At 45.8% G+C, this 14,061-nt stretch overlaps 1 protein-coding gene across 1 annotated transcript in view; it reads left to right on the forward strand.

Annotated features, from left to right (window-relative positions):
• LOC129826783 (chondroitin sulfate proteoglycan 4-like) overlaps positions 1-14,061 on the forward strand; it is a 91,706-nt gene that overhangs the window by 72,901 nt on the left and 4,744 nt on the right. Inside the window, exons 12-14 of the mRNA XM_055887857.1 lie at positions 2,966-3,132; positions 12,145-12,328; positions 12,604-12,926. Of these exons, the coding sequence (XP_055743832.1) occupies positions 2,966-3,132; positions 12,145-12,328; positions 12,604-12,926 (674 nt within the window). The remainder of the gene's footprint in view (positions 1-2,965; positions 3,133-12,144; positions 12,329-12,603; positions 12,927-14,061) is intronic.

A 14,061-nucleotide genomic window follows, 5' to 3' on the forward strand; every position in this document is an offset into this window, starting at 1 on the left:
CACAGACGTACACAGACCGTACACACCCTTAGCCAAACTCTGACTGTCCTGGCTGAGGCTGAGGAGTCTGGTTTGTGAGTTAGGTGAGGATGGATGACAGAACTAGGTTCAAATACTATTTGAAATCATCTCACATTCTATATCTTTGGCGCAATGGGACCAACATAGTAGCTGCAGACATGCCCGTCTGACACTTCAGGCAGGTTAAAGCTAAAGCGAAGAGTCTTTTAAATATTTCAAATAGTAGTTGAACCCAGTTTTGATTGATGGCGGTAGCTAATGGCCAGCTGGCACAGTGTACTGGGCTTTCCAGGCAGTGGATGGATGAGTGGAGATAGTTAAGGAACTCTGTCTGTGCCTGCTCTAATGCGTTTCACACGACAGCTGAAGAAGAGATCATTCTCTTAACTTCCTCTATACATTTTACATTACATTTAAGTCATTTAGCAGACGCTCTTATCCAGAGCGACTTACAAATTGGTGCATTCACCTTATGACATCCAGTGGAACAGCCACTTTACAATAGTGCATCTAAATCTTTTAAGGGGGGGGGGTGGGGCAGAAGGATTGCTTTATCCTATCCTAGGTATTCCTTGAAGAGGTGGGGTTTCAGGTGTCTCCGGAAGGTGGTGATTGACTCCGCTGTCCTGGCGTCGTGAGGGAGTTTGTTCCACCATTGGGGTGCCAGAGCAGCGCACTATACCACTTCAAACGTCTTGTCTTTCTAGCTTTGTGATATTTTGTTCATTTACACACAAGTTGACTACTCTACTGCTGACTCCCCTCGTAATATACTCTTATAAATAACTATGATTGCGATTTTATGTTCATTTATAGTGGGAGTTTCGATATTCAAAAATATGTAGGTGCAGTGTGGTTTTTTTTTTGTCCTTGTTATAGCACCGATTGAAAAGTCCTCATGACACACTAAAGCATGAAACACATTGTGCTTTTCAAAGGTCCGTCCTTGTAGGTGATCTGTATTTAGTTCCAGTATAAAACCATAGCCTGTCGTCTTGCCTCTATTTCTGAGGTAAAACAGACAATAGCGTCCACTTGATAAACAGTACAAGTTTGGACACACCTACTAATTCCAAGCTTTTTCTTTGTTTGTACTATTTTCTACATTGTAGAATAATAGTGAAGACATCAACACTATGATAGAAAACATATGGAATCAGAATAGTAACCCCTAAAAAAGTGTTAAACAAATCAAAATATTGATGTTGATCACTTTGGGTGCTGTAAATTGTGGGCAGGAGGGCCTCCCGGGTGGCGCAGTGGCCACCAGAGTCTCTGGGTTCGCCCCCAGGCTCTGTCGCAGCCGGCCGCGCCCGGGAGGTCCGTGGGGCGACGCACAATTGGGCCAGCGTCGTCCGGGTTAGGGAGGGTTTGGCCGGTAGGGATTTCCTTGTCTCATCGCGCTCCAGCGACTCCTGTGGCGGGCCTGGCGCAGTGCGTGCTAACCAAGGGGGGCCAGGTGCACGGTGTTTCCTCCGACACATTGGTGCGGCTGACTTCCGGGTTGGAGGCGCACTGTGTTAAAGAAACAGTGCGGCTTGGTTGGGTTGTGCTTCGGAGGACGCATAGCTTTCGACCTTCGTCTCTCCCGAGCCCGTACGGGAGTTGTAGCGATGAGACAAGATAGTAATTACTAGCGATTTGGGGAGAAAAGGGGATAAAAAAAAATTACAAAAATTGTGGACAGGATGGAAATGAACCCAACCCATGGAAAACTGTTACGATCTCCTTCATTACGTTTTATACCTTCTCTCAAATCTCAGTTTATGACCAAAATTATCCACTTTACAACTTTGTCGTACATTTTGACACTAGAACAAATGTTTTCTGACTCATATCGATGCCACATAGGCAGTTTTCAAAACAAGAAGTCAGTCATTAAAAGGCTTTATCTATCTTCATGTATATCCTAGGACTTACAGTATAGGCATGTTACATGATTGTGACTGTGTTCATGGGTCCGTACACAGTATGTTTCGCAACAAAGCCTCCTTCACTCACGCCGCAAAATTTACACTCGTAAAACTGACTATCCTACCGATCCTCGACTTCGGCGATGTCATCTACAAAATAGCTTCCAATACTCTACTCAGCAAACTGGATGTAGTCTATCACAGTGCCATCCGTTTTGTTACCAAAGCGCCTTATACCACCCACCACTGCGACCTGTATGCTCTAGTCGTCTGGCCCTCGCTTCATATTCGTCGCCAGACCCACTGGCTCCAGGTCATCTATAAGTCTATGCTAGGTAAAGCCCCGCCTTATCTCAGCTCACTGGTCACCATAGCAACACCCACCCGTAGCACGCGCTCCAGCAGGTATATCTCACTGGTCACCCCCAAAGCCAACACCTCGTTTGGCCGCCTTTCCTTCCAGTTCTCTGCTGCCATTGACTGGAACGAATTGCAAAAATCGCTAAAGCTGGAGACTTACATTTCCCTCGCTAACTTTAAACATCAGCTATCTGAGCAGCTAACCGATCGCTGCAGCTGTACATAGCCCATCTGTAAGTAGCCCACCCAATCTACCTACCTCATCCCCATACTGTTTTTATTTACTTTTCTGCTCTTTTGCACACCAGTATCACTACTTACACACCATAATCTGCTCGTCATCATCTGCTCATCTATCACTCCAGCGTTAATCTGCTAAATTGTAATTACTTTGCTACTATGGCCTATTCATTGCCGTACCTCCTCACGCCATTTGCACACACTGTATATAGACTTTCTTTTTTTTCTATTGTGTTACTGACTGTACGCTTGTTTATTCCATGTGTAACTCTGTGTTGTTGTTTGTCGCACTCTGTCACACTGCTTTGCTTTATCTTGACCAGGTCGCAGTTGTAAATGAGAACTTGTTCTCAACTAGTCTACCTGGTTAAATAAAGGTGAAATAAAATAAAATGTTGGAGTGTTTGTTTACCCATAGTTTTTCCCAACAGGCTCTACAACACCAATCGCCAGGGACGATTTGCAGGCAGTGACCAATGACAAGAGATCCAACCGTACCATTATCTTCAACGTGATTCGTCGACCCGAACTCGGAAGACTGGTGACGCTGCTTGGTAATAACTCTACTGTAGATGTCTCCTCCTTCACACAGACAATGGTGAGAGCAGAGCTGCTGATTTAGGTTTACTTTGGCCTTTTTTAAGATCATAATGAATATGATTACATGGATAAAAAGGGGGGGGGGGGCGGATCCTAGACCACCACTCCTACTCTGAGACGCTCTGTGAGAATGAACCCAGGAGTTTCTAGGTATTCCCGAGGTAAGAGCATGTAAACAGAACGTCATTCCCTTTTTCATTTCTCTTTGCAAGTTCTGACCTTGAACTTGAGCACGAGAATAGAATTCTATTCATCCGCTATTCGTTTTTTGGGTGGAGATCAAAGAGATGAAGGTGTGTCTACAGGTAGGCCGTATTAATGAAGGTGTGTCTACAGGTAGGCCGTATTAATGGAGGTGTTTCTACAGGTAGGCCGTAATAATGAAGGTGTTACTACAGGTAGGCCGTATGAATGGAGGTGTTACTACAGGTAGGCCGTATGAATGAAGGTGTTACTACAGGTAGGCCGTATGAATGGAGGTGTGTCTACAGGTAGGCCGTATTAATGAAGGTGTGTCTACAGGTAGGCCGTAATAATGAAGGTGTTACTACAGGTAGGCCGTATTAATGGAGGTGTTTCTACAGGTAGGCCGTATTAATGAAGGTGTTTCTACAGGTAGGCCGTATTAATGGAGGTGTTTCTACAGGTAGGCCGTATTAATGGAGGTGTTTCTACAGGTAGGCCGTATTAATGGAGGTGTTTCTACAGGTAGGCCGTATTAATGGAGGTGTTTCTACAGGTAGGCCGTATTAATGAAGGTGTTTCTACAGGTAGGCCGTATTAATGGAGGTGTTACTACAGGTAGGCCGTATTAATGGAGGTGTTTCTACAGGTAGGCCGTATTAATGGAGGTGTTTCTACAGGTAGGCCGTATTAATGAAGGTGTTTCTACAGGTAGGCCGTATTAATGGAGGTGTTTCTACAGGTAGGCCGTATTAATGGAGGTGTTACTACAGGTAGGTCGTATTAATGGAGGTGTGTCTACAGGTAGGCCGTAATAATGGAGGTGTGTCTACAGGTAGGCCGTATTAATGAAGGTGTTTCTACAGGTAGGCCGTATTAATGGAGGTGTTACTACAGGTAGGCCGTATTAATGGAGGTGTTTCTACAGGTAGGCCGTATTAATGGAGGTGTTACTACAGGTAGGCCGTATTAATGGAGGTGTTACTACAGGTAGTCCGTATTAATGGAGGTGTTTCTACAGGTAGGCCGTATTAATGGAGGTGTTTCTACAGGTAGGCCGTATTAATGGAGGTGTTTCTACAGGTAGGCCTTATTAATGGAGGTGTTTCTACAGGTAGGCCGTATTAATGGAGGTGTGTCTACAGGTAGGCCGTATTAATGGAGGTGTGGTGGAGGTGTTACTACAGGTAGGCCGTATTAATGGAGGTGTTTCTACAGGTAGGCCGTATTAATGGAGGTGTTTCTACAGGTAGGCCGTATTAATGGAGGTGTTACTACAGGTAGGCCGTATTAATGGAGGTGTTTCTACAGGTAGGCCGTATTAATGGAGGTGTTACTACAGGTAGGCCGTATTAATGGAGGTGTTTCTACAGGTAGGCCGTATTAATGAAGGTGTTTCTACAGGTAGGCCGTATTAATGGAGGTGTGTCTACAGGTAGGCCGTATTAATGGAGGTGTTTCTACAGGTAGGCCGTATTAATGAAGGTGTTACTACAGGTAGGCCGTATGAATGGAGGTGTGTCTACAGGTAGGCCGTATTAATGGAGGTGTTTCTACAGGTAGGCCGTATTAATGGAGGTGTTTCTACAGGTAGGCCGTAATAATGGAGGTGTTACTACAGGTAGGCCGTATGAATGGAGGTGTGGTGGAGGTGTTTCTACAGGTAGGCCGTATTAATGAAGGTGTTTCTACAGGTAGGCCGTATTAATGGAGGTGTGTCTACAGGTAGGCCGTATTAATGGAGGTGTGGTGGAGGTGTTTCTACAGGTAGGCCGTATTAATGGAGGTGTTTCTACAGGTAGGCCGTATTAATGGAGGTGTTTCTACAGGTAGGCCGTATTAATGGAGGTGTTTCTACAGGTAGGCCGTATTAATGGAGGTGTGTCTACAGGTAGGCCGTATTAATGGAGGTGTGGTGGAGGTGTTACTACAGGTAGGCCGTATTAATGGAGGTGTTTCTACAGGTAGGCCGTATTAATGGAGGTGTGTCTACAGGTAGGCCGTATTAATGAAGGTGTTTCTACAGGTAGGCCATATTAATGGAGGTGTTTCTACAGGTAGGCCGTATTAATGGAGGTGTTTCTACAGGTAGGCCGTATTAATGGAGGTGTTTCTACAGGTAGGCCGTATTAATGGAGGTGTTTCTACAGGTAGGCCGTATTAATGAAGGTGTTTCTACAGGTAGGCCGTATTAATGGAGGTGTGGTGGAGGTGTTTCTACAGGTAGTCCGTATTAATGGAGGTGTTTCTACAGGTAGGCCGTATTAATGGAGGTGTTTCTACAGGTAGGCCGTATTAATGGAGGTGTTTCTACAGGTAGGCCGTATTAATGGAGGTGTTTCTACAGGTAGGCCGTATTAATGGAGGTGTTTCTACAGGTAGGCCGTATTAATGAAGGTGTTTCTACAGGTAGGCCGTATTAATGGAGGTGTTACTACAGGTAGGCCGTAATAATGGAGGTGTTTCTACAGGTAGGCCGTATTAATGGAGGTGTTACTACAGGTAGGCCGTATTAATGGAGGTGTTTCTACAGGTAGGCCGTATTAATGGAGGTGTTTCTACAGGTAGGCCGTAATAATGGAGGTGTGTCTACAGGTAGGCCGTATTAATGGAGGTGTTTCTACAGGTAGGCCGTATTAATGGAGGTGTTTCTACAGGTAGGCCGTAATAATGGAGGTGTGTCTACAGGTAGGTCGTATTAATGAAGGTGTTTCTACAGGTAGGCCGTATTAATGGAGGTGTGTCTACAGGTAGGCCGTATTAATGGAGGTGTGTCTACAGGTAGGCCGTATTAATGGAGGTGTTACTACAGGTAGGCCGTATTAATGAAGGTGTTTCTACAGGTAGGCCGTATTAATGGAGGTGTTTCTACAGGTAGGCCGTATTAATGGAGGTGTTACTACAGGTAGGCCGTATTAATGGAGGTGTTTCTACAGGTAGGCCGTATTAATGGAGGTGTTTCTACAGGTAGGCCGTATTAATGGAGGTGTTACTACAGGTAGGCCGTATTAATGAAGGTGTTTCTACAGGTAGGCCGTATTAATGGAGGTGTTTCTACAGGTAGGCCGTATTAATGGAGGTGTTACTACAGGTAGGCCGTATTAATGGAGGTGTTTCTACAGGTAGGCCGTATTAATGGAGGTGTTTCTACAGGTAGGCCGTATTAATGGAGGTGTTACTACAGGTAGGCCGTATTAATGAAGGTGTTTCTACAGGTAGGCCGTAATAATGGAGGTGTTTCTACAGGTAGGCCGTATTAATGGAGGTGTTTCTACAGGTAGGCCGTATTAATGGAGGTGTGTCTACAGGTAGGCCGTATTAATGAAGGTGTTTCTACAGGTAGGCCGTAATAATGGAGGTGTTTCTACAGGTAGGCCGTATTAATGGAGGTGTCTCTACAGGTAGGCCGTATTAATGAAGGTGTGTCTACAGGTAGGCCGTATTAATGGAGGTGTTTCTACAGGTTAGGCCGTATTAATGAAGGTGTTTCTACAGGTAGGCCGTATTAATGGAGGTGTTTCTACAGGTAGGCCGTAATAATGGAGGTGTTTCTACAGGTAGGCCGTATTAATGGAGGTGTTTCTACAGGTAGGCCGTATTAATGGAGGTGTTTCTACAGGTAGGCCGTATTAATGGAGGTGTGTCTACAGGTAGGCCGTATTAATGGAGGTGTTTCTACAGGTAGGCCGTATTAATGGAGGTGTTTCTACAGGTAGGCCGTATTAATGGAGGTGTTTCTACAGGTAGGCCGTATTAATGGAGGTGTTACTACAGGTAGGCCGTATTAATGGAGGTGTTACTACAGGTAGGCCGTATTAATGGAGGTGTTACTACAGGTAGGCCGTATTAATGGAGGTGTTTCTACAGGTAGGCCGTATTAATGGAGGTGTCTCTACAGGTAGGCCGTATTAATGGAGGTGTCTCTACAGGTAGGCCGAATTAATGAAGAGCTGTTGATTAAAGCTGGGTAAATAAGCCGTTTAGATAAGGTGATTGTAAATATAAATGACAATTACCGTATGATCGCTGGAGACAAAATGTGAAACCAGTCACATGACAGCACCCTGAAGCATGTCAACATATCAACATATCACCTTTTCCACCGTGAAGTTTATAAGGCTGTCCTTGTTTATCACTGTATGAGTGCTTTGTTACTTGTTATGTTTTGTGTTTTTTTTGTTGACCCCAGAAAAATTAGCTGCTGCTTCTGCAAACGCTAGTGTGGATCCAAATAAACACATAATAACAAATAAATGCTGGGATAGGATAGGACGGGGCCGAGCATCTCAGAGAATCAGAATAACTTTTATTCACCAAGGGGTGAAGGATGAGGATTATCAAGGTAGATTTTATAGGACTACTATTCAACTCTTATTGTACACTTATCTCACCTTACAATATTTCATGGATTTGAACAATTGAAAATGTCAACTTTCAGGATCAATCAAACCACTGTATTTTAAAATTACCAATATATTTTCTTTTACATTCCGGGAATGTTTTTTTGGCCCACAAAAAAACAAAGTGAATATGCAATGCCCTCACTCTGTCATTCAGAAACGTATTCCAGTGTCTGCCTGCCAGCTGAATATCTTTGCCAGCGTGTAGGCTACCTACCCCTTCACCTGCTCGTTCCCCTCCCCCTCCGAAGCTTAGCTGTATCCTACTGACGTTACAAGGGTGATTCAGAAATTAGGGAGAGATTTTTCATGATAGAAGAATGGGTTCACTTTTTCAATGCTAGTTAAGGCTACTATAGTTACCACGTTTCACATTGGATTTATTAATTACAAAAAGGTAAGACATATTTTTAATTCTGGTGCCGCACTGCACATACAAGTTGTTAGCTAGCTCCGGTCCAGTTTTACGCCAACTCTCGGGAAGTTCAAAGACATTCAAAGTTCCTCCATAGAAGCTCCTCCTCTGTAGATATAATTCAGATAAAGCATTTCATAACTGTAACGGCTGTTTGATGAAGAAGGAGTGGACCAAGGTGCAGCGTGGTACGTGTCAATGATATTTATTTAACTCAGAACACTAAGACAAAATAACAAACATAGACCAACACGAAACAGTTCTGTCTGGTGCAGACACAAAGACAGAAAACAACTACCCACAAACCACAGGTGGGAAAAGGCTACCTAAGTATGGTTCTCAATCAGAGACAACGATAGACAGCTGCCTCTGATTGAGAACCACACCCGGCCAAACACATAGAAATAGACAACATAGAACAAAAACATAGAATGCCCACCCCAACTCACACCCTGACCAAACCAAAATAGAGACATAAAAAAGGATCTCTAAGGTCAGGGCGTGACAATAACAAGATACCCAGGCGCTTCAAGCCAAGCCTCCTCCTCAACCCTCTCTCGCTCTCTCCCCACCCACGTGTCTGTTCATTGCGCATGTAAACAACTGAATGGTGATGTAATTTAATGTAGTTGAGTTAAATGTAAAAAAAAATATGTCAATTTCAGAGGTTTAAAAAGGAATAGAAATTAAATATTTTTTTAAAACTACTTTTTGGTGGTTCAACCCGGTTCAGAACTTTATTTTGAAGGTCGGAACTGTGGAAAGGAATTTAAAAAATAATGGTTCTGTTCAGAACAAAACGATTTAGAAAATAATTTTGGTTCCAACCCCTGCTGAGAAGTGTGTAAGAAAGGCGTGAGTAGGAAAGGCCTACATTTCTTAAGTCTGAATCGGGCCCGTACTGTTTGGGAAAACATAATATTTACAGCGAGAAATGAACACAAAGAAACTCAACAGGATATAAATTCCAACACATGCAGGAAGAATGTTGTGTTACATTAACAGGAAGCTTGGTCGGTCATTGTTTTTGATTGAATAAGTCTTCATTTCTTTGGCAGCACTGTTGAGAAACAGAACAGAACTGTGTGTCACGTTCTGACCTGAGTTCCTTTATTATGTCTTTATTTTAGTTTGGTCAGGGCGTGAGTTGGGGTGGGCATTCTATGTTGTTTTTCTATGTTTTGTTCTGTTGTTATATTTCTATGTGTTTGGCCTAGTATGGTTCTCAATCAGATGCAGGTGTCAGTCGTTGTCTCTGATTGGGAGCCATATTTAGGTAGCCTGTTTTCTATTGTGTTTTGTGGGTGGTTGTTTCCTGTGTCTGTGTTTGCACCATACGGGACTGTTTCGGTTGTTCGTTTGTACTTTTGTTAAGTGTTCTGTTGATTGTTTTAAAATATCTCATTATGGACACTTACCACGCTGCACATTGGTCCGATCCTTGCTACTCCTCTTCAGACGAAGAGGAAAACCGCTACAGAACCACCCACCAACCAAGGACCAAGCAGCATGTTAAACAGGAGCAGAGGATTATGGACTCATGGACATGGGAGGAGATACTAGACGGTAAGGGACCCTGGGCACAGGCTGGGGAATATCGTCGCCCCAAGGAAGAACTGGAGGCAGCGAAAGCTGAGCAGCGGCGATATGAGGAGGTAGCTTATCGTAAGCAGCGTTGTACTGGTCAGGCACCGTGTTATGCGGTTAAGCGCACGGTGTCGCCAGTACGCGCCCATAGCCCGGTGCGCTATAGGACAGCTCCCCGAAAGTGTCATGTGAGTGTTGTGCGTATTGTGCCGGCTCAGCGTGTCTGGTCTCCGGTACGCCGTTTCGGTCCAGGGTATCCTGCGCCGGCTCTGCGTGCTGTGTCTTCGGGGTGCTGGGAGGGTGCAGTGCGTCCTATGCCTGCGCTCCGCTCGTGCCGGGCGAATGTGGGAATTGAGCCTAAGGGGGAGGTGCGCGTAGTATGCACCAGATCTCCAGTGCTCACCCACAGCCCGGTTCAACCTGTGCCTGCACTCTGGAGGGTCCGGGCTAGAGTAGTCATCCAGCCTGGGGGAGTGGTGCCAAGGCTGCGTACCAGAGTTCCAGTGCTCCCCCACAGCCCGGTTCAACCTGTGCCTGCACTCTGGAGGGTCCGGGCTAGAGTAGTCATCCATCCTGGGGGAGTGGTGCCAAGGCTGCGCACCAGAGCTCCAGTGCTCCCCAACAGTCCGGTTCTTCCGGTGCCTCCAAGCACCAGGCCTCCTATAGGTCTCCCCAGCCTGGTGGGTCCTGTGGCAGCCCCACGCACCAGGCTGTCTCTCCGTCTCCTCCCTCCAGGTTCTCTCTCCAGGCCAGAGCCGCCCGTCTGTCCTGAGTTGCCGGAGCCGCCCGTCTGTCCTGAGTTGCCGGAGCCGCCCGTCTGTCCTGAGTTGCCGGAGCCGCCCGTCTGTCCTGAGCTGCCGGAGCCGCCCGTCTGTCCTGAGCTGCCGGAGCCGCCCGTCTGTCCTGAGCTGCCGGAGCCGCCCGTCTGTCCTGAGCTGCCGGAGCCGCCCGTCTGTCCTGAGCTGCCGGAGCCGCCCGTCTGTCCTGAGCTGCCGGAGCCGCCCGTCTGTCCTGAGCTGCCGGAGCCGCCCGTCTGTCCTGAGCTGCCGGAGCCGCCCGTCTGTCCTGAGCTGCCGGAGCCGCCCTCCTGTCCGGAGCTGCCCCTCAGTCCGGAGGCGCCCCTCAGTCCAGAGGCGCCCCTCAGTCCAGTGGTGCCCTTTACTAGGGTCTCCAATCCAGGGTCGGTGACAAGGGTTGCCGCTCCTAAGGTGTCCCAGAAGGGGGCCGAGACTATGGTGGAGTGGGGTCCTAGTCCCGCTCCAGAGCCACCACCGCAATAAATGCCCACCCAGACCCTCCCCTATAGGTTCAGGTTTTGCGGCCGGAGTGATTTATTAAATATCTCATTATGGACACTTACCACGCTGCACATTGGTCCGATCCTTGCTACTCCTCTTCAGACGAAGAGGAAAACCGTTACACCGTGCAAGGTTTTTATTGTTGAGAAACAGAATAGAACTGTGCCAGGTTTTTAATGTTGAGAAACAGAATAGAACTGTGCCAGGTTTCATTCGGCGTGCATTAGGCTTACACACTAATGCCAGATTTTTAACAAATACGAAAGAAAAACATCAAAATAGCCTATAGATATGAATTGCCCAAGAATTATACATTTATGAGTTTTTTTTACTGCACTGTATTCCCTTTATTCAACCCACCCACCCTTCATCCACACAATATTCAATGACCCTAAACCCACCCGTCTCGCGGATATCACCGCAGGTTATGAGTAAACCCGCGCACCACTCACCCCGTTACACGTACAGTAGCAGAGTCAGCGTGGGTTTGAAAACCGACCCACTGCCCTTCTGGCTCACGTTACCTGTCTAATCTCCACTGTCCTATCCATTCAATCAAACCACAAAAAGTTTTACAAAACAAGAATAAACCTTCGGTCAAACTGTCCAATCTCTGTGGAGCAACACCTGACTACAAAGACATGCATTATGAATCTGTTTCCATTCTGAATATCAACTTCAGACAAGATCTTCTCCAGTGGAGGAAGTGACTCATAACAAGTGTTCATGTCTTGAATTATTAGTGTTTTTTTTAAAGAGATGTTGTTTTTTTCATACCAAAGCTGTTGATGTTCAGTGTTTTTATTCAATGCTTTCTTTAGTGTTTCGGCTACGTTGAAACGGGTGCAAAAGTGAGCATATTGTGGCCTTGCCTGTCCGATTTATAGTAACACCAGCCTTCACTGATTAGTGGTCTCAGGTGGACCATGGGATGAGGGTTTGCTAAATTGAGTATCTAACTCTTCTCCTTCTCCTTCTTCTCCTTCTTCTCCATCTTCTTCTCCTTCTTCTTCTCCTTCTTCTCCTTCTCCTTCTTCTCCTTCTCCTTTTTTTCCTTCTCCTTCTTCTCCTTCTTCTCCGTCACCTTCTCCCCCTTCTACTTCTCCTTCTTATTCTGTGTATGTCAGGTGGACCAGGGGGAGGTTTTGTACATCCAAAGTTTTGTGGAGTCGGTTGGATGGTCTGCCATGGACTCAATGACCTTCTCGGTGTTTTCACCACCGGCTCTCCTGGAGACCCAGATCTTCAGGATGGACATCTCCTATGAGAATGCTGGAACCGACCGCAAATCATTGCTCCTCGCTAACACAGGTGTGTCATCGGGGGAAATCATTGGTAAAATGGGTGAAGATCATGTGCAGCCCAATATGCAATGTTATAAATAATGGTTATTAAAAAAAAAAGAAAGAATATTATGCAGTTAAGGGGCAATCGAGCAGGCTTCCTCCTGATCGCCTCAGGTATTTATTCTAGTAGTCGAAATGTTAGCTACATATTTCTAATACATTTCATTTGTTCTGTTAATCAAATCAAGTTTGGTGAAATGTTAGTGAAGTTAAAGACGCTCGTCTCTCATTGCATTCTAGGTGCAGTGGTGACAGAGGGTGCCAGTGTTGTCATCGACAAGTCCAAGCTGGATGCGTCTAACCTAATGTTCAAGCTGCCCACGCCCCAGCGCAACTCCCATGAGGTCTGGTTCCAGGTCATGTCTCTACCCCGGCATGGCGTTATCGTGGTGGGAGAGAGGCACCTCAGTGTGGAGAAACCTAACTTCTCCCAGTACATCCTCGACGAGTATGGCATCACGTACCGCCACGACGACTCTGAGACGCGCCATGACAGCTTTGTCTTCGACGCCTGGCTGAACCCCAAGGGAAAGCCGGCCCAGCGCCCTCTAGACGTCAGCCAGGTGTGTATGATATGTAACCTAGCTTGCATTTTCCACACATGTAGCCTACTGTCTATGGCTGGGCTGGTACATGTCTGTTTATATTCAATCATGATTTTGTCTGTATGTACACACAGTGCATTCGGAAAGTATTCAGACCCGTGATTTTTGCCCACATTTAGTTAAGTTACAGCCTTTTCCTAAAATGTATTAAATACATGTTTTTCCTCATCAATCTACACACAATACACCATAATGACATCACAATACACCATAATGACATCACAATACACCATAATGACATCACAATACACCATAATGACATCACAATACACCATAATGACATCACAATACACCATAATGACATCACAATACACCATAATGACATCACAATAGCACATAATGACAAAGCAATACCACATAATGACAAAGCAAAAACAGGTTTCTAGACATTTTAGCAAATTTATAAAATAAACAGAAATACCTTATTTACATAAGTATTCAGACCCTTTGCTATGAGACTCGAAATTGAGCTCAGGTGCATCATGTTTCCATTGATTATCCTTGAGATGTTTCTACAACTTGATTGGAGTCCACCTGTGGTAAATTCAATTGATTTGACATGATTTGGAAAGGCACACACTTGTCTATATAAGGTGACACAGTTGACAGTGCATGTCAGAGCAAAAACCAAGCCATGGGATTGAAGGATTTTCTGTAGAGCTCCGAGACAGGATTGTGTCGAGGCACAGATCTGGGGAATGGTACAAAAACATTTATGCAGCATGGAAGGTCTCCAAGAACACAGTGGCCTCCATCATTCTTAAATGGAAGAAGTTTGGAACCACCAAGACACTTACAGCTGGCCGCTCGGCCAAACTGAGCAAGAAGGACCTTGGTCAGAGAGGTGACCAAGAACCCGATGGTCACTCTGACAGAGCTCCAGAGTTTCTTTGTGGAGATGGGAGAACCTTCCAGAAGGACAACCATTTCAGTAGCACTCCACCAATCAGAACTTTATGGTAGAGTGTACAGACTCTACCATGCCAAGTGTCACGTTTGGAGGAAACCTGCCACCATCCCTACGGTAAAGCAGGGTGGTGGCAGCATCATGCTGTGGGGATGTTTTTCAGCGGCAGGGACTGGGAGACTAGTC

Source organism: Salvelinus fontinalis, chromosome 28 (assembly GCF_029448725.1).
Source record: "Salvelinus fontinalis isolate EN_2023a chromosome 28, ASM2944872v1, whole genome shotgun sequence".
In the NCBI taxonomy this organism is placed as follows: domain Eukaryota; kingdom Metazoa; phylum Chordata; class Actinopteri; order Salmoniformes; family Salmonidae; genus Salvelinus; species Salvelinus fontinalis.